At 38.7% G+C, this 23,409-nt stretch overlaps 2 protein-coding genes across 3 annotated transcripts in view; one reads left to right on the top strand and one right to left on the bottom strand.

Moving 5' to 3' along the window:
* The window catches only part of CXADR (CXADR Ig-like cell adhesion molecule), a 66,647-nt gene extending 63,615 nt beyond the window's left edge, over window positions 1–3,032 (top strand). The window contains exon 8 of the mRNA XM_043448763.1: window positions 2,902–3,032. Coding sequence (XP_043304698.1) covers window positions 2,902–2,943 — 42 coding nt within the window. The 3' untranslated portion in view covers window positions 2,944–3,032. The remainder of the gene's footprint in view (window positions 1–2,901) is intronic.
* A 388-nt stretch (window positions 3,033–3,420) lies between these two features.
* Window positions 3,421–22,456, bottom strand: BTG3 (BTG anti-proliferation factor 3). Of its 2 annotated transcripts, none has more exons than XM_043448765.1 (5): window positions 22,291–22,456; window positions 18,679–18,857; window positions 14,119–14,256; window positions 8,956–9,163; window positions 3,421–4,091 (listed from the first exon to the last, which is right to left on the bottom strand). In XM_043448765.1, exons 2-5 carry the CDS (start codon window positions 18,849–18,851, stop codon window positions 3,852–3,854), a joined length of 759 nt encoding a protein of 252 aa, XP_043304700.1. In that variant the 5' UTR covers window positions 18,852–18,857; window positions 22,291–22,456; the 3' UTR covers window positions 3,421–3,851. The 2 variants fall into 2 exon arrangements, with proteins under 2 accessions (XP_043304700.1, XP_043304701.1); XM_043448766.1 differs by having other exon boundaries at window positions 22,220–22,432.
* Window positions 22,457–23,409: the final 953 nt, after the last annotated feature.

Genomic DNA, 23,409 nt, shown 5'->3' with positions numbered 1-23,409 from the left:
ACCTATACTTTTTTAATTAACAAAAATGATTCCAGTAAAGCAATGTATGTAATAACTTTGGCATACTTAACATTCTCCATTACAAGTAGCAATTTCTGTATGCAGATGTCTAGGAAAAACAGTGATTTAAACTATAACCACAAATACTTTTCCTTGGAGAAGGGAGATTATTTACAGTCACAACCTTTAGTTTGGAAGTTGGAAAAAGAACATCTGATGCCCTCTTGTGGCCAATAATTTTTATAAGGTGATTTTTCTTTTTCATTGAAATCCAGTCTAAACTAAGAGAATAATGCCATAGCTCAGTCGGTAAGGGGCTTCCCTGATAGCTCAGTTGGTAGACAATCCGCCTGTGATGCAGGAGAGCCTGCCTGGTTCGATTCCTGGGTCAGGAAGATCCGTTGGAAAAGGGATAGGCTACCCACTCCAGTATTCTTGGGCTTCCCTTGTGGCTCAGCTGGTGAAGATCCACCTGGGTTAGGGAGATCCCCTGGAGAAGGGAAAAGGCTACCCACTCCAGTATTCTGGCCTAGAGAATTCCAGGGACTGTATAGTCCATGGGGTTGCAAAGAGTCAGACACGACTGAGCCACTTTCACTTCACTTCACTTCAGCTGGTAAAGAATCTGCCTGCAGTGCAGAAGACCTGGGTTCAACCCCTAGATTGGGAAGATGCCCTGGAGAAGGAAATGTCAACCCATTCCAGTATTCTTGCCTGGAAAATCCCATGGACAGAGAAGCCTGGCAGGCTATACAGTCCATGGAGTCGCAGAGTTGGACACAACCTAGTGACTAAACCACCACCTTCTATTTTGTTGCTTTCTAAAACAAACAAAAATAATAATAATGCTTACACACTATTATCAACAGTTTAAGGGTAACTATTATAAACCGTTTTGCCTCTTTCCAACCCTCTATCTTGCTCTTAAAAGCATGTGTGCTGGAGTCATACTGCCCTGGTTTGAAGACCTACTAGTTTAGGTCACCTGACTTAACTTGAATACTCAAGATTGTCTTCTAGTAAGATGAGGATAATACTACACACACATATCATCAAATGGAAAGCACTTAAGTACCTGTCAAATGGAATTACATGATGAAATGCTTCATAGATGTATGCATATGTATGAACTATAATGGTGAACATTATCCTGTGATAAATCTAGATGGGTTCTATTGTCCTCACTTTTTATACCTGTTCTCACCTTTCATACATCTTATGTAAACATAATAAAATTTATTGAGCACTGGATATTTGCCATGTATTGGAGCACCTTATATTAATCATCTTATTTCATTCCATGATAATAAACCTATTAAGTTCTACTAAGTTCAGGCTCCTCTGTCCTCCACCATCTCCCAGAGTTTGCTCAAATTCATATCCATCGAGTCGGTGACGATCTAACAATCTCATCCTCCACCGCCCCCTTCCTTTCAATCTTGCTCAGCATCAGGGTCTTTTCCAATGAGTTGGCTCTTCACATCAGGTGGCCAAATGATTGGAGCTTCAGCTTCAATTCTTCTAATGAATATTCAGGGTTGATTTCCTTTAGAACTGACTGGTTTGATCTCTGTGCTGTTCAAGGGGCTCATCTTCTCCAGCACAATTCGAAAGTGTTGTCAGCACTCAGCTTTCTTTACAGCCCAACTCTCACATCCAAACATGACCACTGGAAAAACCACAGCTTTGACTCCACAGACCTTTGTCAGTAAAGTGATGTCTCTGCTTTTTAATATGCTGTCAAGGTTTGTCATAGCTTTTCTTCCAAGGAGCAAGTGTTTTGATATCATGGTTGCAGTCACCATCTGCAGTGATTTTGCAGCCCCCATCTGCAGTGATTTTGCAGCCCAAGAAAATAAACCTTGTCACTGCTTCCACTTTGTCCCCTTCTACTTGTCATGAAGCGATAGAAATGGATGCCATGCTGATTTTTTTAATGTTGAGTTTCAAGCCAGCTTTTTCAATCTCCTTTTTCACCCTCATGAAAAGGCTTTTCTTCACTTTACACTAAAAACCACCTTATGTGATTCTTTTAAGATTAGTTTATATGTATATATATATTTGCATGTGTGTGTGTATATATATATATATAAACTCTTAGGAAGTGTCCACCAAAAAGCAAGTGTTCAGTAATTGTCAGCCATTTTATAATTTGTCACTATTGGCTCCTGCTCATGATTTTCAAAATTTCTGCCTTCCTGAGACACTCTTCTTTGCACTACTCTCATTCCTACCTGCATTCTTTTCTTTCTGCTCCTTAAATATCAATGTTTGAATAAGCATTCACTATATATTTCAGAAAAAAAGTAGATACTGTGGTTTAGAAGTATGTTAAAAATTGCATATGGCTTCTTGCTTCCCCAGACAGTAAAAACTCTGTTCAGTCCCCGGGTCTGAGATACCCTGGAGAAGGGCGCGGCAACCCATTCCAGTATTCCTGTCTGGAGTATTCCATGGATTGAGGAACCTGGCGGGCTACAGTCCATGGTGTCGCCAAGAGTTGGACACGACTCAGCAATTAACAAACACTATTAAAGAGTACAATAACATTAAAACCAGAAGTCTCTAAGGTTTAAAAGTTAAATTTTCTGTTGAAATTGCAGACATTCTGAATTCCACATACCCTGAGAGCTATGTATCTTTATCATTTGTGCACTTTTCTGGTAGTCTATACTCAACAAAATTTATCACCAGGCAACAGGAATATCTGGAACAGCCAAGGACATCCAATGTTTATTACCAAGTGGTGATTTTTCTGATCAAATAATTTAGGACCAGAAATTTAAAGATGTGGATAATGAGGAAGTGTAATGATCTTAGTTTTTTAAAATATACCTTCGGGAAAAAAATAAAAATTTTTTTTAAAAATCCAAATCTTTGTATCTCTTTTTGTTTTTGTAGTTCAAGTACACTTACAAGACTGATGGCACTACAGTGGTATAAGTATGAAGGGCCACTGAAGAATCTGAAGTACTGTACTGTTTGACTTTATTTAAGACCACTAATAAAGACTTTAAATGTTGAAGAAAAAAAGCACAAGGCAGAGTTCAGAGCATCTACAAGAACATTTCTGCTTTATGCAATGGCACTAGGCATATAAGTCAGATGTCTTATCAACATTTGTACAGGCCAAATTCTAGGCTAAGAAAATCCTATGTATAGTGACTTTGATGACTGAAAGATGTTTCACTATATTTATATTTTCAATTAGCTACTACTAACAAATTTTAGACTTTTTATATGAATCACTTGCTACTATAGCCTTTGGGAAAGTTATGGTTAATAAAAAATTAATTTTTTAAAGAAAAATGGAAATTGCTACATTGCTTTTTCTTTGCTAAATAATTAAACACACTACAGTGAGATATCCCTTTAGCTCTTCTTCCCTGTTTATGCACAGAACAGAAGCACACATTGTCATGCCTCAAACTACTTTTTATTTGCAACTACATGATTTTATGCAATTCTTCTAAACAACGACATAAAATAGATTTCCATGTATATAAATAACTTACATACTTTCCATAAAGTAAATGCTCAAAGGTGCTAGAACAGATCATCCACTCCTACAGTATCCTCATAAGCAACAGAGCTGATGCACAATATATAAATACTCAAGTTTAATATTAAAAACTCAGGCACTTGACTAACTTTTATAAAGTTTCTCAAACTATATCAATATATCTAAAGTGCATATATATTTTTAAGAAAAGATTATTCTTAATAACTTCTCTATAAAAATAAGTTTGATGGTTTAGCCCATCTAACTTTACTACTTTAAGTATGAACTTTTAATATGTAGTCAGGCTTATTCTACCTTCTCTCAACATGACACCAACAGACAAAAGCAGCTAGTGAGGTGCTAACATGTGAGGATTAATCCAGTGATTGCGGTCACAATGCATTCCAGGAGGAGGTACCCATGTTACTGGAATTGGGCGATATGGTTTATTCTTCCGTCCCTGATTTGGATAACCAAATGGAATGGGAGGAGGGTAGTGACTTTGATTGCCATTCCCTCGATACATCATTGGCTTTTTTCTGGGCAACGGGTGCCACATTGGAAGAGGTGGGAATATCAATTCTGAAATCTGTAGGGAAAAGAAAATGGTTTACCATTTAAAAAACAAACCCACTCACCCACAACCCAAAGAATGTAGGGACATTCCCTACAGTCAAGTCTAAATATGTTAAAAACTTCAAATATAATAAATCAGTGTTTTTCAAATGAACGAAAATTAATAAACTCAAACACACCCCTCGAAAACCAGGTATTCTCTGGCTATATCAACCAGAAAAGATGAAAACAAAGAATGAGTAGAGGCCTATAAGGACACATCATGTTTAAGACCACTGGTGTCCAAAACTGGCTAAAGAATCAACTATGAAGCTTTTAAACACAAAAATGTCATGCCCTAGTCCTGTTCTATTGAACAATATTAACAAAATTTTAGGAAGAGAAGCTGCCAGGTATTTGATGACACTCTGCAGGTGATTCTAATGTAGCCAGTTTAGCATTTTGGAACAAGTCTTAGATTATCCTGTAAGTCAAGTGGGACATCAAGTTCACATTATGCAAAATGTTTTCAGCAGTTTTGGACCTCTCTGCTCAGAATACTATACCCTGTGACTATGAGTTTCAGAGTTCTCTGATTTCTAATCTGCTCTTAGCATAGGGATTAAAAAATTTTTATTCTGTATATCAGCACTACATTCAGGATAGAAAATTCAAAAGGCACGATGTTGTATATAGTGGGAAAAAAAGTCTCTCTTTAGCTGATTACCAGCTACCCTCTCAGAGGCAGCAGACACTAATCAATGTTCTGATTACCTTTAGAGATATTCTATGAATATACTTGTGTGTACATCTATACACACACTAAATATCCACAATTCTGCATACTGCTTCTACACTTAATAAATACATATCAGAGACATTCATATCAATATATAATGACTTTTTTCGTCAAACTACAGCTAGACAGTAAGTAATGCAATGACTATGCCGTAACTAAATTAAGTGGTATCTTGATAAGACATTTCGGCTGCTTTCAGTCTTTTAAAAAAACAATGCACAAAAAGCAAACAAAACAATGCTGCAGTGAATAACCTTAACATGTACAGTTAATTCTTGATTACCTACAATAATGGGGAAATGAAAAAATTTATTAAGAGTTCCAACTAATAATCGACCACCTATACTACAATAGTGAAGTGGAATGTTTTCATTTCTTTCTATATTGGGGTGCTGGTAAGCTTTTAAAACTCAGAAATTAAGACACAATTCTGGAACAGTGGTTCCCACAAGCAACCACTGTTCAAATTTCTATCACAGACTGAGTTCTCCCTGTTTGTGAACATCATATAAATGGAAGACATATATTCTTTTGTGTCGAGCAATATTTTTCGGGGGGTTGTAACACATGACTTATGGGATCTTAGTTTCCCAACCAGGAATCAAACTTGTGCCCCTGGCAGTGAAAACAAGAGTCCTTAACCACTGGACCACCAAAGAATTCCCTGGCAAAATTCTTTTGCTCAACAGAATGTTTTTTAGGTCCTTCCGTACTGTGTCTATTATTAAATCTGTTTTATTGCTATTATCCTACTGTATGAATGAATATATGACTATCTTCCCCTATTCACTTGTTAATAGATTTTTTTTTTTTTACTGTTATATTAAAAAAGCTGTTACAAACATTCTAGTAACAGGCTTTGTAGATATGGTTCTTTTCATTTCTCTTGTTAAATACTTAGGAGTGGAACTGTTGGGTTATAGGGCAGATGCATATTTAAGTGCCAAGCAGTTTTCAAAGTGGTTGTACCATTTTACACTTCCATCAACAGTTTATGAATCCAGCTTCTTCACATCCTTGTCAGCACTTGGTACAGTCAGATGTTTTAATTTTAGCCATTCTGAAAGTAGTGTTTCACTCTGGCTTAAATTTACAATTACCTGATAACAAATAAGGTTGAGCACCTTTTTCATTTGGTTACTGGCCATTTATATAACTTCTTTTGTACAAGTGTTTTTTCACATCTTATATCCACTGTCATTACTTCGATCATTTGTCTTTTATTGTTGATTTATAGGACTGATTTTTAAAAGTATATTCTGAAAACAAGTCCTTTGACAAATACATGTATTGAGAATATTTTGTCCCAGCCTATATTTCTGCCCATTTTCTTTACGGTTTCTTTGGATGGGCGAAGATTTTTAATTTTGATGAGGTCAAATTTATTAACATTTTTGGAATAAATCTTTGCCTATCCTAAATAATAAAGGTATCACCCTGTTTTCTTCTAAGTGTCAGAGATTTAGCACTTACGTTTAGGCCTGTGACCCATTTAAAATTAGTTTTTTTTTTAATGTATGGTATCAGGTAGCAGTTAGGGTCACTTTTAAAAAAATAAATGAATTATCAAAAAATAATAAATAAATGAATTATCCAATCATTTCCCTACCAGTTCTTATAGACTTTCCCCACTGAATTGCTTTGGCCTATTAAAAAAAATTTTGTACATATAGAAGTCTACTATCTGTTCCAATAGTATATTTGTTTATCTTTAAACCATTACCACAGGGATTCCCTAGTGGTTCAGTGGTAAAGAATTTCCCTGCCAGTGTAGGAGGGTGGGTTGATTCCTGGGTCAGGAAGATGCCCTGGAGAAGGAAATCATAACCCACTCCACTATTCTTGCCTGGGAAATCCCATCAACAGTGGAGCCTGGCGGAGCACAGTCCATGGGGTCACAAGAGTCGGACACAACTTGGCAACTAAACAACAACAAAATATTAACACACTGTCTTGATAAACATAATGACTTGATATTAGTGTGAGATCTCTGACTTGATTCTCCTTTCTTTGAATTTTATCTAGAAATAAGCCTTTTGGGATTTTGATAGCAAGGTGAATCTGTAGACCAATTTGGGGAGAAATTACACAATCTTCATTCTTAGTGGAGAATTATCTTTCGAGGGTCCTTTCAGAAAACACAGACCCCTATCAGAGAACAAAGAACCCCAAGCTAGAAATTATTTTGTCTGTACTTTGATAACCTCTTTTTTTAAGGTTCTTCTTGGTAAAGCCAGATTCAAGATGAAAAAAATGGGACAGGTAAAAAAGATCTTAAAAGTGGACCATCTGCTCCAACTTTCTACACAATGACTGTTAAGAGCTGACCTATGCTTCTCCATAATGAAATGTTTTGTAAGTGAATGTAATGTCAAGAAGAACTGTTTTATTTTAAAAGCATATAAAAGACACTTCAATTTCTATGCTTTTCTGTTAGAATTTTATCCCAGTAGTCTTTCAAAAAGGGGGGAAACAAGTACAATTTAATTTTAAAAGAAAATCTAAAAATTAAAGGTCAATTTACTTGTAAAAATTAGTAGCATTAATTTGGGATTCATATTCTTGCTTTACTGAGTAACAACAAATAAACTTCTGAGATAAAATTAACACACATCTCAATGAATTGCAGGTAATTTAACAATGGTAATTTGTAGTATATAATGTATCAGAGGGGGAAAAAAGTCCAAAATATTTATGTCAGTGGTCTTAAAATGACCCCTGAAATACAAATATTATGTTTATAGGGACTCTCTTGGGAAGGATACAAAAATAACTGGTCATAAACACCTTCATGCAAGGGCACAGGACTGGTGGTTGGGGAAGAGGAGGACATGTCACTGTTATACTCTGGCTTTTGCAGGTTGACGCTAATGGTAAAGAATCTGTCTGCCAGTGTAGGAGATGTAAAGAGATGTAGATACAATCCCTGGGTTGGCAAGAGTACCTGAAAAAGGGCATGGCAACCCCTCTAATATTCTTGCCTGGAGAATCCCAAGGACAGAGGAGCCTGGTGGGCTACAGTTCATAGGGTTGCAGAGTTGGACACAACTGAAGTGACTCAGCATGGACGCACATACTGTTTCAAGTTAATTTTTTAAAGGTTCAGTTTCTAATACTCATGATACTTTTATTTCTTACTCATTAAGGTCTAAATTCTCATTTTAGGCCAAATCAAACCCTACCAGAAACTTGTTATGTTTAATTATGTCTAATTAAGACCAACTTAATAAAAACAGGTATATTTAAAAATAGACTCAAAATCAGAAAAAGTACATGTACAGAATAAGGCTCAACTCAAAAGATTTTTCATTTCTTTTACTTGAAAATATATTTCCTGTTGAAAAGTACTGTTGTTAAGAATTTTTCAAACTATAATGTTCTTTGGTATGTGGGGTATAAGTAATAAATAAGTGAACAAAGTACATGCATGACTGCTATGTGTTAGTTGCTCAGTTGTGTCCCACTCTTTGTGACCACATAGACCGTGGCCTGCCAGGATCCTCTGTCCATATAATTCTCTAGGCAAGAATACTGGAGTGGGTTGCCATTCCCTTTTCCAGGGGATATTTCCAACCCAGGGATCGAATCTGGGTCTCCTGCATTGCAGGCAGATTCTTTACCAACTGAACCAGCAGGGAAGCCCTCATGCTTGCTATATGATTCTTTACATGTTAAGGCAACGAAAGATATTGTTTCAGCTTGAATGAAAAATTAACTAAAGAAAAATGTATTGAGGTTTCTCTTTAACCACAGGGAGGGAGAAACATGAAAGTTAAACCTAGAGTTACAAATTGGAAGTGTTAAAGGCTACCAAAAAAGAAAAAAGAAAAAAAAAGTGGCTGTTTCTGAAAGCACTAAGGATTTTAAAACATGAGGAATGTTTTATTTCCATGATTTTTCCTATTCTTTTTGAAATATATTTATCCTACTTATTGACTAGTAAAGCAGACCTTTGATAAAATGACTCAGGATGCCTATTCTCATCTCAGATGAAACGGCTTCCCCTTAGTGTGGAAAGGCAAGAACTGTGATCTAAAATCTCAAGTCAGAAACCCTGGGCAATATGAGCAGGACTACCCAGGAGCCACTTCATGGTTACCTGGTATACAGGGCTGGGGGTCGCAGCCACAGAATTCGGTTTCACTTCCACTTCCTTACATGTTTCTTCATCTGAAGAAGAGGATCCTGAATGATAATCAGAGGTAACCTTATCAAGGGCCCTGGTAACTTTCTTGGAAATCTCATCCTTGTTCTCATCCTCATTTTCAAAGCTGGCAACAATAAATGCATTATTTTTCTCTCCATACCTAAGAATAAAAAAATCCAAAAACAAAAAACTTAGAAACCCTTGAGTTACATCAACAAAGCAACAAATGTCCATAAAAACAACTGAACAGGTCTGGACATGCCACCAGTCCCGGGCCAAGAAGGAACCCTCCCAGAACTTGATTCTACACATATAGTATGTTAACCCAGCTCCACACCAACAGGTAGGCCACAGTTTTCCAGTCTATTAACATACCAAAAAAGTGACCACTTTCATTCTCTTTTCTGATTTTATTTTCTACTGCTTCCTAAAAAGATAGTTGTTTAAAATGTCAAAGAGAAATTCATTGATTACATTTTTGTATGCACCATCGAAATTGGCCATACATTAATGTATTGGCCATTTACATTCATACAGTAAAACTTTCTAATGAATTAATTGACCCTTATATTGTAGATCATAGTAATTCAAGTCAAAAATCAACTAGATATTTCCTATGGAATTTACTTTTACTGCAATTAAATTAAAAAGGGGGCCTGTATTTCCTGTATCTACACTGCCAAAAATGAGAACTGAGGCAACTGTTGAGGTTAAAGAGGAAGAGCAAACACAGCTACTGTTGAGGAAAATAAAAGGATTTGTCTTGACTCACACTGCTGATTTCACAGAGATTCCTATGATAAATGTTCGCTTCTTTTAAATTAAGCAGTGTTTTTTATCCTTCCAAAACATTTTTAAAGCCTTGATCTAAGAAAAACTGTCAAGATATCTAACTTTGGCTATTGGTTACTAGAAAAAAAAATTCTGCTATGAGGGAAAATAGCATAATACACAGAAAAACTAGGAGTTTTCATTGAGAGGACAGAGGGGAAACCACAAATCCATTCAAATAAATTACACATCATAAACACTATGAAACAATTTCTAGGAAGTGTTAGGACAAAGACTGTTAAGCAGTCTTACACAATATGTAATTAAAGTTAAACAAATGATTCCAAGCTTACAAAATATAAGAATGACTTCAATAGAAAAATAAGGTTAACTATGATATCAATTAATTTCAAGATAACTCAAATTATTTCTGAATCAGGTATTTACAATTAAGTAAAAGGCCTAATTACAACAAAGTCTATGGAAGTTTAAATGGCAATCAAGGAGTCTCATAGGTGAGTTCTATTTCTTTCAGCTGTGCTATCTTCCATTCTCATGGGCTGAATGGGGTCATGAATGCAATCTAAATACAGTATAGAATTCCCTTTTTCTATTCTTTTTCAGTCTATCTCATAAACTGCTATAGGATGGTGGAAAGAGTACTAGACATGTTTTTGGTTCTGCTGTGCCATGTACTAGCTGTGACCATGTACAAGTTATTCAATCTCTCCAGGCCTTAGTTTCTTATCTGTAGAATGAAGAAGCTGGAAATAGTTGGGAGAGTGGTTGTTCTTCAACTGGTGTTTCTTCTTAGAAAATGCCTGAACAACTGGGTGAGTTCTTCACAACACAGAATTCATGAACTACAATTTCAAATCAGGCAACACAGAAAGGCAAGAAATCTGAGAAAAAACCCTGCCTCAGTAGAAACAGAAACCTAAACCAAGGGCAGACATCTGTATGACTGAAGGATTAGCTTTATTAACTCAAATTTCTTTGACACTTGAGCTCAATTAGGTTTTGCATTTTTCCCTTGGTAGTATTTTGGTATGAGGGCTCTTTCAGGGTAAGTGAAGCAGCTTACTATATTACTGTAGTATTAGAACATGCAGTTAATGCCTCAGAATTATTAAGGGACAACTTTTAAACTTTCCAATTTAAAATTTAAACACACTGCTGAAACATTAAGACCAACTGAGTTAATTTGAAAAATATCAATAGTATCTAATGCTCTTTATCAGGAAAAGAAAGGATTATAGAAATTACAAACAAAAAAGAAGTGTAGACTACTGAGTAGATAATAACATGCCAGCTATTTGCAGGATTTCTCCTTATAGGAAAGATCTGTTTTCTATTCAGTATAATCTGAAGTATTTCACGAAGTGATAACCTTTCTAACTATATAACACTTTTGCATTCTTCCAATATCTATCCTGATGGAATAATTCTATGAAGAATGTTCTGAGTAGATTTCAAATATTTTTTACAACCATAGCCTTTAGTATAAAATGATTTATTATTTTTAATGACTCAGATTACTCATTCAACTATGTAACTGCTATATCAGTTTTAATTTTCAGAATATTCCCAGTTTGGATTCAAAAGCACTAATAAATCTCTCAATTTCCTTTATTAATTTATAGCAATCATCTCTACCCAATTACTAACACTTTGTTTCCCCTGGGATTTCTATCATCACTTAATGAACATTCTGAACATAATTTCTATTAACTGTGAAAAAACTCACATCATAGTCAATTTGGGGCAAAATTTTGATCATATAGAAGGCTACTGAATGCAAGGATTTTCTTATACTAGCAAGATGAAAGCTCAGTAATTTTTCATTATCTGGTATTATCAAATAATGAAGTATTCCCTTATGTAAAATAGAATGTTCACGTAACTAAAGCTCTCATCTTCAGGTGTCAAGATATGGTTTAAGCATTTCAAATAAATATGTCCAAAATGTTCATGTAATTCGCCAACTTCTTAAAACATCCTTGAATACAGAAACTTTCCTCTAATGATTTAAGACCGTTGTACTAAATATTCCTTATTTGACAGTGTGATAATATATTTGGCTCAACTCTTGCTTTTTTGTTCCCACTTCTGTTAGACTATTATTTTTTTTGTAGATTTATGACAGCAGTATCCTAGGGGACTGGTTCCAGGACCATCCCCTCCCCCTCCTCTCCCAATGCCAAAATCTATGGCTGCCCAAGTATTGTACCTTAAATAAAATGGCAAAGTATTTGCATACAACCTGCCTACATGCTCCCATACACTTTAATTATCTCTAGATTACTTATCATATCTAATACAATGTAAATATTATGTAAATACTTTGAATATTATATAAATGTTATGTAAATAGTTGCATAGCATGGCAAATTCAAGTTTTGCTTTTTAGAACTTATCTTTAATTTTTTTCCCCTCAAATATTTTTGAACTAAAGTTGGCTGAATGCATGGATACAGAACCCTCAGATATGGAAAGTCAACTGTATTTTGAACAATCCCCCTTCATATGTCATGTAAGTCTTTATGGGCTTAAAAAACTACACAACTTAAAGAACTGTGCATGAAGTAAGAGTAAATCAGGATCAAAGTGTAGGCCTTGAAAAAGTTAAGTATTTCAATATACTTAACTTTGTGATAGCTATTTCTTAATATACTGAAAAGTCTTCTGCAGGCATTCAGTGAACCAAGTCTACAAAACAAAGTCTGACCCAGGCCTGAGGTAAGTCCTTCTTAGTCCCAGACTCTAAAAATTGTCTGACCTTCTCAGACCAAAAATTGCTGCTTTTCCTTCTTATGAGAAATAAGTACTGGAGAATCTACCTGCCCCCAGCTTCCCAAAGCAATAAGCTTACATAAGACACCAGCTTATATCAAGCAGCTCCAAGGTGGTCCAGAAAATTGTTGCAGAATAACCATGGATTTATCCAGCATGTCTTCATCACCACTTTCACTGATGGAGATCAAGTCACAGCCTATGACCACCTTTAGAACATATAGGGTTATATCAAAAGCACCTCTACTACAATCAATGGGTGAACTGTACCTCTAAACCAGAGAGAAAACACTAACGGAACAACTGTAGGAAATCACTCACAGGGGGTTCCATGCATCTGTTCATCCTGTTCCTCCTGCCTGGAAACATCTTTCCTACTTTGTCATCTAGTCAACTGCAACTCATCCTTCCCCACTCAGCTCAAGTATCACCTACTCAATAAAATCAGTCCTCTGTATCCATGGGTTCTGCATCTGTGCATTTAGCCAACCACAGACCAAAAATATTTGGGGGGGGGAAAATCTAGAAAGTTTGTAAAAGAAAAACTTGAACTTTTTCAATCTAAGGCAACTATTTACATAGCATTTACATTGTATTAGGTATTGTAAGTAATCTAGAGACGATTTAAAGTAAATGGGAGGTTATACATAGGTTATATGCAAATACTGCACTATTTTATATAAGGGACTTGGGCATCTGAGGATCTTAGTTCTGGCTGTGCATGCGTGTGTGTGTGTGTGTGGTGAGGAGTGTCCTGGAACTGATCCTTCACTGAAACACCAAGGGGTGATTACAGTCTTCCGTGAGGCAGTAACTTTCTCCTTTGTGCCACCAACCAGTGCATCTTGTGCATATTTCTATCATAGCATAAATCTCACTCTGTTGTTATCTGCTTATTCTTTCTTCTCCCTTATTACACTTTGAACTACCTGAAAGTATAATGTCACTTTCATTTCCACAACTAAGAATGCCTGGTCCACAATGAATGCTTTTAGAGTGAATGAAGTTCAATTTCATACCTAACACACCTACCTTTTACAATTCTGCTCATTAGGAGACAACAAATAATTTCCATTGTGAAAATAAAACCATGAAAATTTCACTCAGCCACTTAAAAGCCAAAAGAGGGGAGAGAGGCAAGAGTAGAAACAAACAGCAACAGAGACCAACCAAAAGTAATTATCCAGTATTATTTGGGATTAGCAACTTTACTAGTTTGAAGAGGGGAAAGACAAGGGCACCATCAATGCGAGAAGGTAGTAATTGACCTACAGGGAGTCAAGGTATCTAAATTCTACAATAAACTTGGTAAAGCTCTTCAAAAAAAAACCCTGCTCTATCATTTCTTAAGTTTCTCTAGTTGCAAAACAGGACTGTAACCAATCTTTTACTATCACCTCCAAGAAGAATCGTTTACAAAATTCACATCTGAGAAAGCCAAACAACCAGCTCCTGGCCATTAAGATACGTGTATAGGCAGTACCTGAGAGAATTTCATAAAAATCAGTTCCAGCATGGTAATCAGTTCAGCTGCCAAACTCAAGAACTCACCTACAGCACACCTCACATGGGTCCACCCAGAGAGTTAGTTCCTTTGGCAAGCCTAGGTCACTGTACAAGATGCAGCTGTTCTCACAGGCTTTCAGGACATCAGGATCAACCCTCTGAAACTTATTGACACGAATGCATCTACAAAAAAGTGGAGTAATGTTAATAGCTTTAAATAAATTTAAATCAAAAACTTAGTTATATCTACTAGTATTTGCCAACATGAATTAAAAAAAATAAAACCCTGGTAAATAACTCAGGAATACCTATCCTAAATAGGTAACAAATCTGAACTAAAGGCAAAGAGGCAGCAGCGGCATCAACGCTACCCAGCCTGGCAGAAAGAAGAGGGCATCTGCATGGGCACAGGGGAATCAGGAGAACTGGCTCTACCTCACTTCAGGCAGTAACTACTCACCTCACATGTACTTCAACAAGCAAGGAGTATGAAAGTTGCATGGTATTACTTAGAACTTTGACTGCAAAAAATCAGCCGAATTGCTATATAACAAAATCTCCAGCTAACAAAAAGACCTCAACTAATGTTTTAAATAATATTCGGAAATTCTTGTGACAAGGTTTGCTCTGTCGTTACTTTGCTTAAGAAGGGTATCCTTTGCCTTACCTATAACTGTTCTCTAAATACCAAATCAGTCCAGGACACAGAACCATTTACATCACGTATTAAGAGTAAAATATAATCCAAAAGTGTTACTGGCTTATTTAAATTGTGTTACTCGAGGGTTTTCATAGTTTCTAGTTAGCAAAAACGTGAAAAAATTCTAAACCAATAAAGACTGTTCCAGCACACAGTTTATAGGATCTTAGTTCCCTGACCAGGGATCAAACCTGGGCCCACAGCAGTAAAAGCATAGAGTCCTAACCACTGGACTACCAGGGAATTCCCATCTGTCCCATTTTTTCTTTTAACCTAAGAAATACCAACCACAGCTATCTAACAGAATGCTCAAAGATGGCTCTCAGTATGAATGCAAAAATAACTGTTAAAATAAGTATCCTGCTTACATAGATAAATTTTTAGTTACAATGAAAGTATTTACTGCCTACAGCTAAGAAATGAACCAAGAGAATCCAGGTTTTCATACTAATCCTGATTTATAGGGTGAAAGTGTGAAAGTAAAAGTGTTAAGTCTCTCAGTCATGTCCCACTCTTTGTGATCGCCATGGACTGTAGCCCCCAGGTTCTTCTGTCCAAGAGATTCTTCAGGCAAAAATACTGGAGTGGGTAGCCATTCCCTTCTCCAGGGGGGTCTTCCCGTCCCAGGGATTGAACCTAGGTCTCCTGCATTGCAGGCATACTCTTTACCATCCAAGCCACCAGAGAAGCCCGCGATTTACAGGGTGAATTTAGATTAAATCATTTTACTTCTTCAGACCCAAAGCTTTAAAATATAGAAGATATTAAGTTCATTGACAAATATTGATAATACTACTAACTATAATACTGTAACATTGAGAATAATGTGTTTAGTCAATTTCTATTTTCATTTAAAACAGTGAAAAAGTTCTCATTAGATAATAGCTAATATATATTTCTAAGTAATAATAATAACCCTTTTTGAAGGTTTACCATGCAATGGAGAGTTTTCTAAATACTTTGCAGGTATGGCCATACTTTGGACATTGTGGGTTGGTTAAAGACCAGAGCAATAAAGCGAGTATCACAATAGCCAGTCACACAAATTTTTGATTTCTCAGTGTACATAAAAGTTCTATTTACACTACACTGTAGTCTATTAAGTGTGCAATAGCATTACATCTAAAAAACAATATACACAGCTTTATACTAAAAAATGCTAACCATCACCTGAGCCTTCATCGAGTCTCTGTAATAGTAACATCGAAGATCACTTATTACAGATCACCGAAACAAATATAATAACGAAAAAGTATGAAATAATCTAAGAATTACCAAAATGTGACAGAGACACAAAGTGAGCAAATGCAATTACAAATGTGGCGCTGATAGACTTGCTCAATGCATGCTTGCACAAACCTTCAATTTATAAAAACCACAATGTCTGTGATATGAAATAAAGCAAAGTACAATAAAACAAAATATGTCTATATTAACTCTTTAAATTTTCACATTGATCCTGTGAGTTAGATACTATTTTCCATTGCAAGAAAGAAAGGAGGCAGAGAGAGTTTGAGTAACTTGCCCAACATTACCTGGCAAGAAAGTAGTGAAAGCAGGGTTCAGACCCAGACCAGATGCCAAAGTTCATCTTATTAAACAACCCAATTAGGCCTACACTTATCGTAACATCACCATTAACAATTTAGCAAATTCAGAGTCGAAATTAAAAAAAAAAAAAAACTAGTTTAAAACATGTAAGAAAATCTTTGTTCCTTTCTATGAGATGGTCTTATGTTATAGATTCTAATGTTGTGTAGGTTGATTCAAAAGTCCCATGTGCCCAGAATCAAAATCAGTTAAGAAAGGAGACAGATCTTACATGTATATATGTACGTGTTTTTTAACATACAGTGAAGATGTAGGCTCTAAGCTTAAAAAAAAATATATGTAAATATAGAGGCTTAGAGACTGTTTCAACAAAATTTGCATACCATACATATTTCTATGCTATTTTTTTTCACTCTATACTGTGACTACTCACCCATTAACCACTCTTCAAAAACAAGATTTTAAAAGTTGCATAAAAATAGTCTATCATTTACTTGACAGTGTAGTGCTTTCCAATTTTTTGCAATTATAAAGTATAAGAAATATTCATACATATTTGTCTGCATTTCTGATTATGCTTCTAGAATAGATTTTAGGAGACTCACTTTTCAAAGACTATGAATATTTTTACAGATCTCGGTAATGTTGCCAAATTGCCCTTTATTTGTATATGTTGCACAGAAACATACTAATTTATAAAAACTTTAGAAGAAAAAGAACACTTTCAACCTACTCTATGAAGAGTCTAATAACTTTGGTTAATTCTATAGTCTACTCACTTTTATAAAAGAAACAACCCACTATTAACTCTAATAGTTTTCTACTTCAAAGATGGCTTCAAAATGACTCAATAATGATAGTTCTGATTACATGCCAATTTAATCCTGTTTGGCTAACTTTTTTCCTCAAGTTTTTGAAATTAATGGAAATGAAATTGTACACTGTCTGATCTTTACGCATTTACTTGACAGTGTCTCCTTTTTCAGTAACAGTACAGTGGCTTGGCACTACCAAAAGCCTTAGTCCAATGTCAATTACATCAGTGTAAAAAGCCTCAAGAGCTCTAATTCACAAAAGCTGTTCACTTTATCAGAAATGAAGATGTGCAGGAAAAAATTAAGAGAATCAAGTGAGAGGATAAAAAATAATAACTTGAATTACATCCACATTTCTACTTTCACTCACCACATTTTCCAGTACACTAGGAAACCTCTTTAGATAAAAATGAGAGAAATATATCAATTACTTTGATTCTTTTCAACAGATCACATGCTTACCTTGCTTTTCACAAATGAGAACTAAACAAGTTGTATTTTCACCTGCTTTGCACACTCTGTGAATAGTCATACACTTGACAAGAGCTCAGTGACCGAAAGAAAATTTTTACTGTGAAGTGCTGATTTGTGGAGGTATCTTTAGGGGCAGCAATATGCATAAATAAAACAATTTCTGTATTCATGACAGTCACAACTGTTCCACTTTTATTTTTTTGGTCACATCCACAAATGGGACACAGTTTGACAGCTGAGTTTAGTAGAACATTCTCAACTCTGGTTCCCAAGTAGTCACATAAATACTAAAGAGAGAACATGCCAGGACATGTTTTATAGGAGTCTGCTCTTCTTTAAACTGTATATGGAACTTATAAACTGGAGTACAAAAGACAGCTGGGAGTGAGAACTGCCTTCACTCTCAGAGACAAGGCAGTGGTTAGACTGAGGTGTAACAGAAAGCTCCTAAGAATTTAGGGTGAGTTAGACCTGAATTCAAATTCCAGAGCTAGTATTTACCATTTGCAAATCATAGGCAAGTTACCTTCATCTATAAAATGGTTACACTGGCTTCTACCACAACGAATTACGCACAGTACAGATGAAATTAATCCTGTGTCAAGAACATATCAGGTGTCTAATAATCTTATTTCTCATTTGCCAGAAAACTTTTAATATGTCACATGTAATCTGGATACAAGGAACTCATTTCTCTCAACTCTTACCATGCCCTTTTCTAACTGATAGCTTTAGGGGTCCTCTACAATTCTGAAAATCCTCAACTACCTGTGATACAAAGAAAAACACTCAAAAGAGTCACACTATGACCACAAGACTAATCCTCAGGGGTCTACAGATTGGCCTCCCAAGTCCAGGCAGTAGCAGTCCCAACAACAAATGCTTGTATTTTAAAGTGAATAAGAAAAAAACTAATCTGAGCCACTCCTGAGCTGGGTATGATGCAGCTAAACTGTGAAAGACATGGACAGGACACCATCACTCCTCTGGCCTAGCACTTATTTGAGGAGCTGATGATCATCCTCTTCACTCAGTCCAATCCAAATGTCCAAGCTAATCCTTTACCTGTAGGCTTGTCCTTTTGATGGTTTTTCTGGATACCAGTGATTTTTATATTTTTCTTGAAGTATTAGGGTCAATTTCTCAGCAAACCTCTCGACCGCTTCTTTTTTCAATTTATCATGCTTTCGAACTAGTCTTGTGAAAAAGAAGACTACAGCAGCAATTTCGTTCTTCATTTTCCCCTGCAAAGATAAAATAGTTTTTCTCAAAAAACTGAAACATCAAAATTTGAAGATAAAGCTCTGTGAAATATACCTCCTTTACAGCCCCCTTTCCTCCTCCCAATTTTATCTTGTGTTTCATTGGCTGATATCTGGAGCAGGGAACAGTCACTAATTTATGCCATAAAGACCTTATTATAAAATACTGCTTAAGAATTTTATCACCTTTGTAAGGAGTTCACTAAAGAGAGCACAACAAGTTGCTCCTGTTAGCTAAAATAAAAATCAGAGATATCACTCAGAGAGAAGCACTACAATGACACCACTATATAGCTTTTACTACATGCATAAATATTTAACTACAATAATTCAAGTTTAAAATTCTAAGAAATAACTTGTACTTTAAAACATAAAAAAGTCCACTTTAAAATCCAGTATTGTAGAGCCAATATAGAAAACAGTTTGGCAGTTCCTAAAAAGGTCATATATATATATGGTTACCATATGACCCAGCAATTCTATTCCTAGCTCTATACCCAAGAAAAATGAAGCCATATGTTCACACAAAAACTTGTACACAAATGTCCACAGCAACATTATTCATAATAATCAAAAAGCAGAAACAAACTAAATGTGGAGCAACTGATATATGCATAAATAAAATGTGGAATATTATTCAGCAACAGAAATGACAAACTGATAGGTGCTACAACATGTATGAAACTTGAATACATTATGCTAAGGGAAAGAAGCCAAAAGACCAAATACTGTATAACACTAATTATTATGTCCAGAATAAGCAAATCTATATAAACAGGAAATAGATTAGTGGCCTAGGGGTAGGAGAATGGGGGAGGAGTGATGTCAGTGAGTATAAGATTGCCTTTTGAAATAATGAAAATGTCCCAAAATTGACTGTGGTGATGGTTGTACAACTTAATGAATATACTAATACCAATGAACTGTACATTTTAAATGGGTGGATTATACAGTGTATGAACTATATTTCAACAAACCTGTCATACACAAAGAAAAAGATCCACTATCAAGCTTCTGTAAGCATTCTTTCAGGATCAGAGACATATTTACCTTTAGGTAAATGTGACCAAAAAACCCAGCTCTATCAAAGCATAGTTTAAAAAGTGGAAATTCAGGGTCATTCATGGAAAATCAAACTAAAAGGAATAATTAAAGATTCAGCTGCATTTTGGAACTGCCTCAAGAAGGATTCTTTTTAAATGTCAAATCTGATTTATCATTGATTAATCCATAAAGGCAAAAACCTTGTACTGGATATCTTGCACTGGGATTGTTTCAATGTATATTCTGTCTTTACCCGATGAGCTCATTCATTTGGCTGCTGTAAGTAACTTGGAGTTATCAAATGCTGCATTTACTAAGCAACACCACCTTTTCAGAGCCAATTATTAAAGACATACAGCACCTGCTATGTTTGTTGAAAAAACTGACTAACCTAGCCTACAGTTCTTTCAGAAAAGCTGATTCTGTTAGCTTCCTTTTTCTTTTCCCAAACCTCCTCTTGAAGTCTGTCTTCATAATATGATTCCTTTCCTCCTTGTGCAAATTCAAACAAGGGATGTCAGTTTGAAATAAATTCTGTATGGTATTTGAGAAGTATGCTGGCAGCCATAGCTACCCTGATCCTAGATGGAAAGACACCCAAACCTTCCTCCTGGAACCCTAGAATGGGTTTTTTCTATGGCCAGCAGCACACAACCCCAGCCGGCTGCAACTGCTGTGCAGCCTCCTGTTGAAAAAAACGTCAGCCATTTCCACGTATAAAGCTATATTTATACTCCACCACGTTATGATAGAAAAGAAAACCCACTGCAATTTAATATATGCTTTGGGATGAAACTTGCTGATGGAACTACATCAGCCTCCACTCCACCAAAGAAAACAAGGAATCACGCTAAAGAAATATACTCCATCCCCAACTAACTCATTTTCTTCATTCAATTTGCCAACTCTGCTCTACATATCTGAGTTTGGGGTTTTGTTTTCCTTTCCCGCCCCCCCCCCACCCCCGGCCCTCTGTTTCACATCAGAAAATAAAAGGAAGAAAGGAAGGAAAGAACCACTTAGTGGTGGCTTTGGGTTGTAACACAAGATGAGTCATATGGAATTATCCGCCCCCCCCCCCCCACTTTTGAAGGAATGGTGTCTGAATTGCTGACAATTTAACCCACCCTCACCGGTCAGTATTCCAGAAGGATCCGAAGGATACCCCCCAGAGGGGAGAGTCATAAAGTCAGGAAGCAGAACCCAGCAGGGCCCAGAAGACCCGAGGTACGCAAAGGAAGTATCTCGAGTAAGGGGCCGCAAACCCTCCACCCACACTCGGAGCGAAAAGCTCCCATTTTAAATCTCGCACGGTGACGTCATCCGGGGACGTAGTCACCGCGGCTGCTCCTCAAGTTCTACTTTGTTCCACAGGCTCCTCGGCTCCCGGCGGCGGGCCGAGAACCCCAAGGAAAACCCAGCCCTGCCTGCCAGGAGTTTATAACTTTGTACTTTTTCCCTCCCTTGTAACGAGAGACGAGTCGCACCCGTTTCTGGAAACAAGTATTTTTCCGGACAGACTTTCCCAAGGTTGAGGGAATCCCAGCCGCGGGGGGTGGGTGAGGAGCCCCGGACCAGCCCCGCGGCGGCAGAAAGCGGGCTCCGCACCCCGAGAAGTAGGATCCCCGCGGCGCCGGGAGTTGGGCTTTTGAAGCCCCGGCAGCCCGCGGCCCGGCACTGGCAGGGGGCTCTTGAGGAGCGCTAGGTGAGGGGGCACCCCACGTCTCCACCCACTCCTGGAAGAACCGCCCGCGAGCGCGTCCAACTTCTGCAATCGCGGTTTTTCCCGAGTTAAGGGGGCAGGGCCCCGAGCCCCGTTCCCTTCCTCCCCCGCCAACAGTCGCGCAGGGTCCGCCGCCCCCGGGCAGGTTCCAGCCTTCGGAGGCCCGGGTTCGAGAACTCGACTGCCCTCAGGCGCGACCTCCGTCCACCCCCCAGACAGCAAGCCGGGTCTCCGGCTCCAGAAAACCCACGGCCGCGCGAGCAAGGCTGTCGCCCACCCCGAGCGGAAGGTAACGCGCTGTGGAAACGTGGCAAGAGCCTCTAGGCGGCGTCTCCGCCGTCGCGATGCCCCTGAGGGTCTCGCGGAAACCCTCGAGGACCGCCCCCTTCAGTCCCCAGAGCTTCCTTCGCGCCGGGCCGGAGCCGATGCAAGCTTGTTCGACCCCGCACTCCTCGCGGTTCCCCCACGCACTGCCCGCCCGCGAGCCTTCGACGTGGCCTCCAGGGCGCCCAGACCACCCTCCTCCCGCTACCCTCAGCCCCGCCATGTCCGCCTCCTCCCGGCCCAGTCCCCTCACCGCCGCCGCCTCCGCTCTGGGGCCACAGATTCGGCGACCCCGACAGTCCCCGGGCCGGGAACCGAACGTACCGCCTTAGCGGACTGGCGCTTGGTGCTAATGAGCGCTGCAAGCCTCGTCCGGTTTGTGAGGCTCCCGCGTCGTCGGGCGGCCAAGCGCGCGCTGAGAGGGCGGGCTGGCTAGCGCGCGCGAGCTAGCGAACGCGGCCCAGAAGCGACGCGCGGGGGGCTCGCGGGCCGGAAGAGGGGCGGGGCGATGACCCGGGAAAGGGATGGCGCCGCTCAGGACTGGCTCGCGCTCCTAGGGGGAGGAGCCTAGGGTGGGGCTTTCTCCTAGGCCACGCCCCCGAGGCGCCGACCTCGCGGCGCGGGCGGCGAAGCAGCCTCAATCGTATCATGCGCGCGGCAGACCCTCCAGTCCGAAGGCAAGGTCAACAACGCCACCAGCTTCCTCTTTTCGGAAAGAATGGTACTGAGGGTCTAGCGCACCCTCGCCAGCCCGACCCACCTGCTGCAGCCCCTTCGGGGGTCGCGTGGGCCACTTCCCCTCTGCCGCTGGGGCCTCTGCTTCTCCCTCTCGTGTCTCCTTGTCGCCCTGCGCCCTGACACCCCGTGGCGGGGAGAGTTTTAGACCCTGCCCTGTAGAAGCCCAGCTCTCTAGACTCCGGGCTTGGGGGGCGGCGGTGGGGGATGCGAGTAGGGGGAGTCTACACAAATCAGACGGAAGGCGGACGTTGCTTTTGTGGACAGAACCTCTTCATTGGTTTGATAATTAGGGGCACGTCAGCTGTGTGGCCTCCTGGTGACATTTCAGTTTGTTTCAAAGTCCTGATTGGGCCCCTCTCTGAGCGGCGGGTAGCTCCCTCAGAGCAGGGACTGCCGCCTGCTGACCTTTGCGGCCCAACCAGACTCTGAGTACAGGGTCTTTCTGGCACAAAAGAGGGTCTCCAGGGATATTAGCCGAATGAAACCCTGAGAGTCCAACCTTTCTATTTCCCAGACACTTGTAGTCAAGGACTTCCACATGGAAAGTTTAATCTTTGAGCAAATACACATGTGGAAAATGTACATTAACTTTCTGGTTTGGGGGCGGGGGGGGAAGAAACATCTTTCTAACGTTTCTTATTGGCGCCATGGTATTAGTTTTGCGAGAGCACTTTAATACATTAAACAGGCCAGAAAAACACAAGA

Source organism: Cervus canadensis, chromosome 27 (genome assembly GCF_019320065.1).
Source record: "Cervus canadensis isolate Bull #8, Minnesota chromosome 27, ASM1932006v1, whole genome shotgun sequence".
Lineage (NCBI taxonomy): Eukaryota > Metazoa > Chordata > Mammalia > Artiodactyla > Cervidae > Cervus > Cervus canadensis.
Note: the sequence above shows the minus strand (reverse complement) of the source record. Positions and strands in the feature narration are given on the sequence as shown.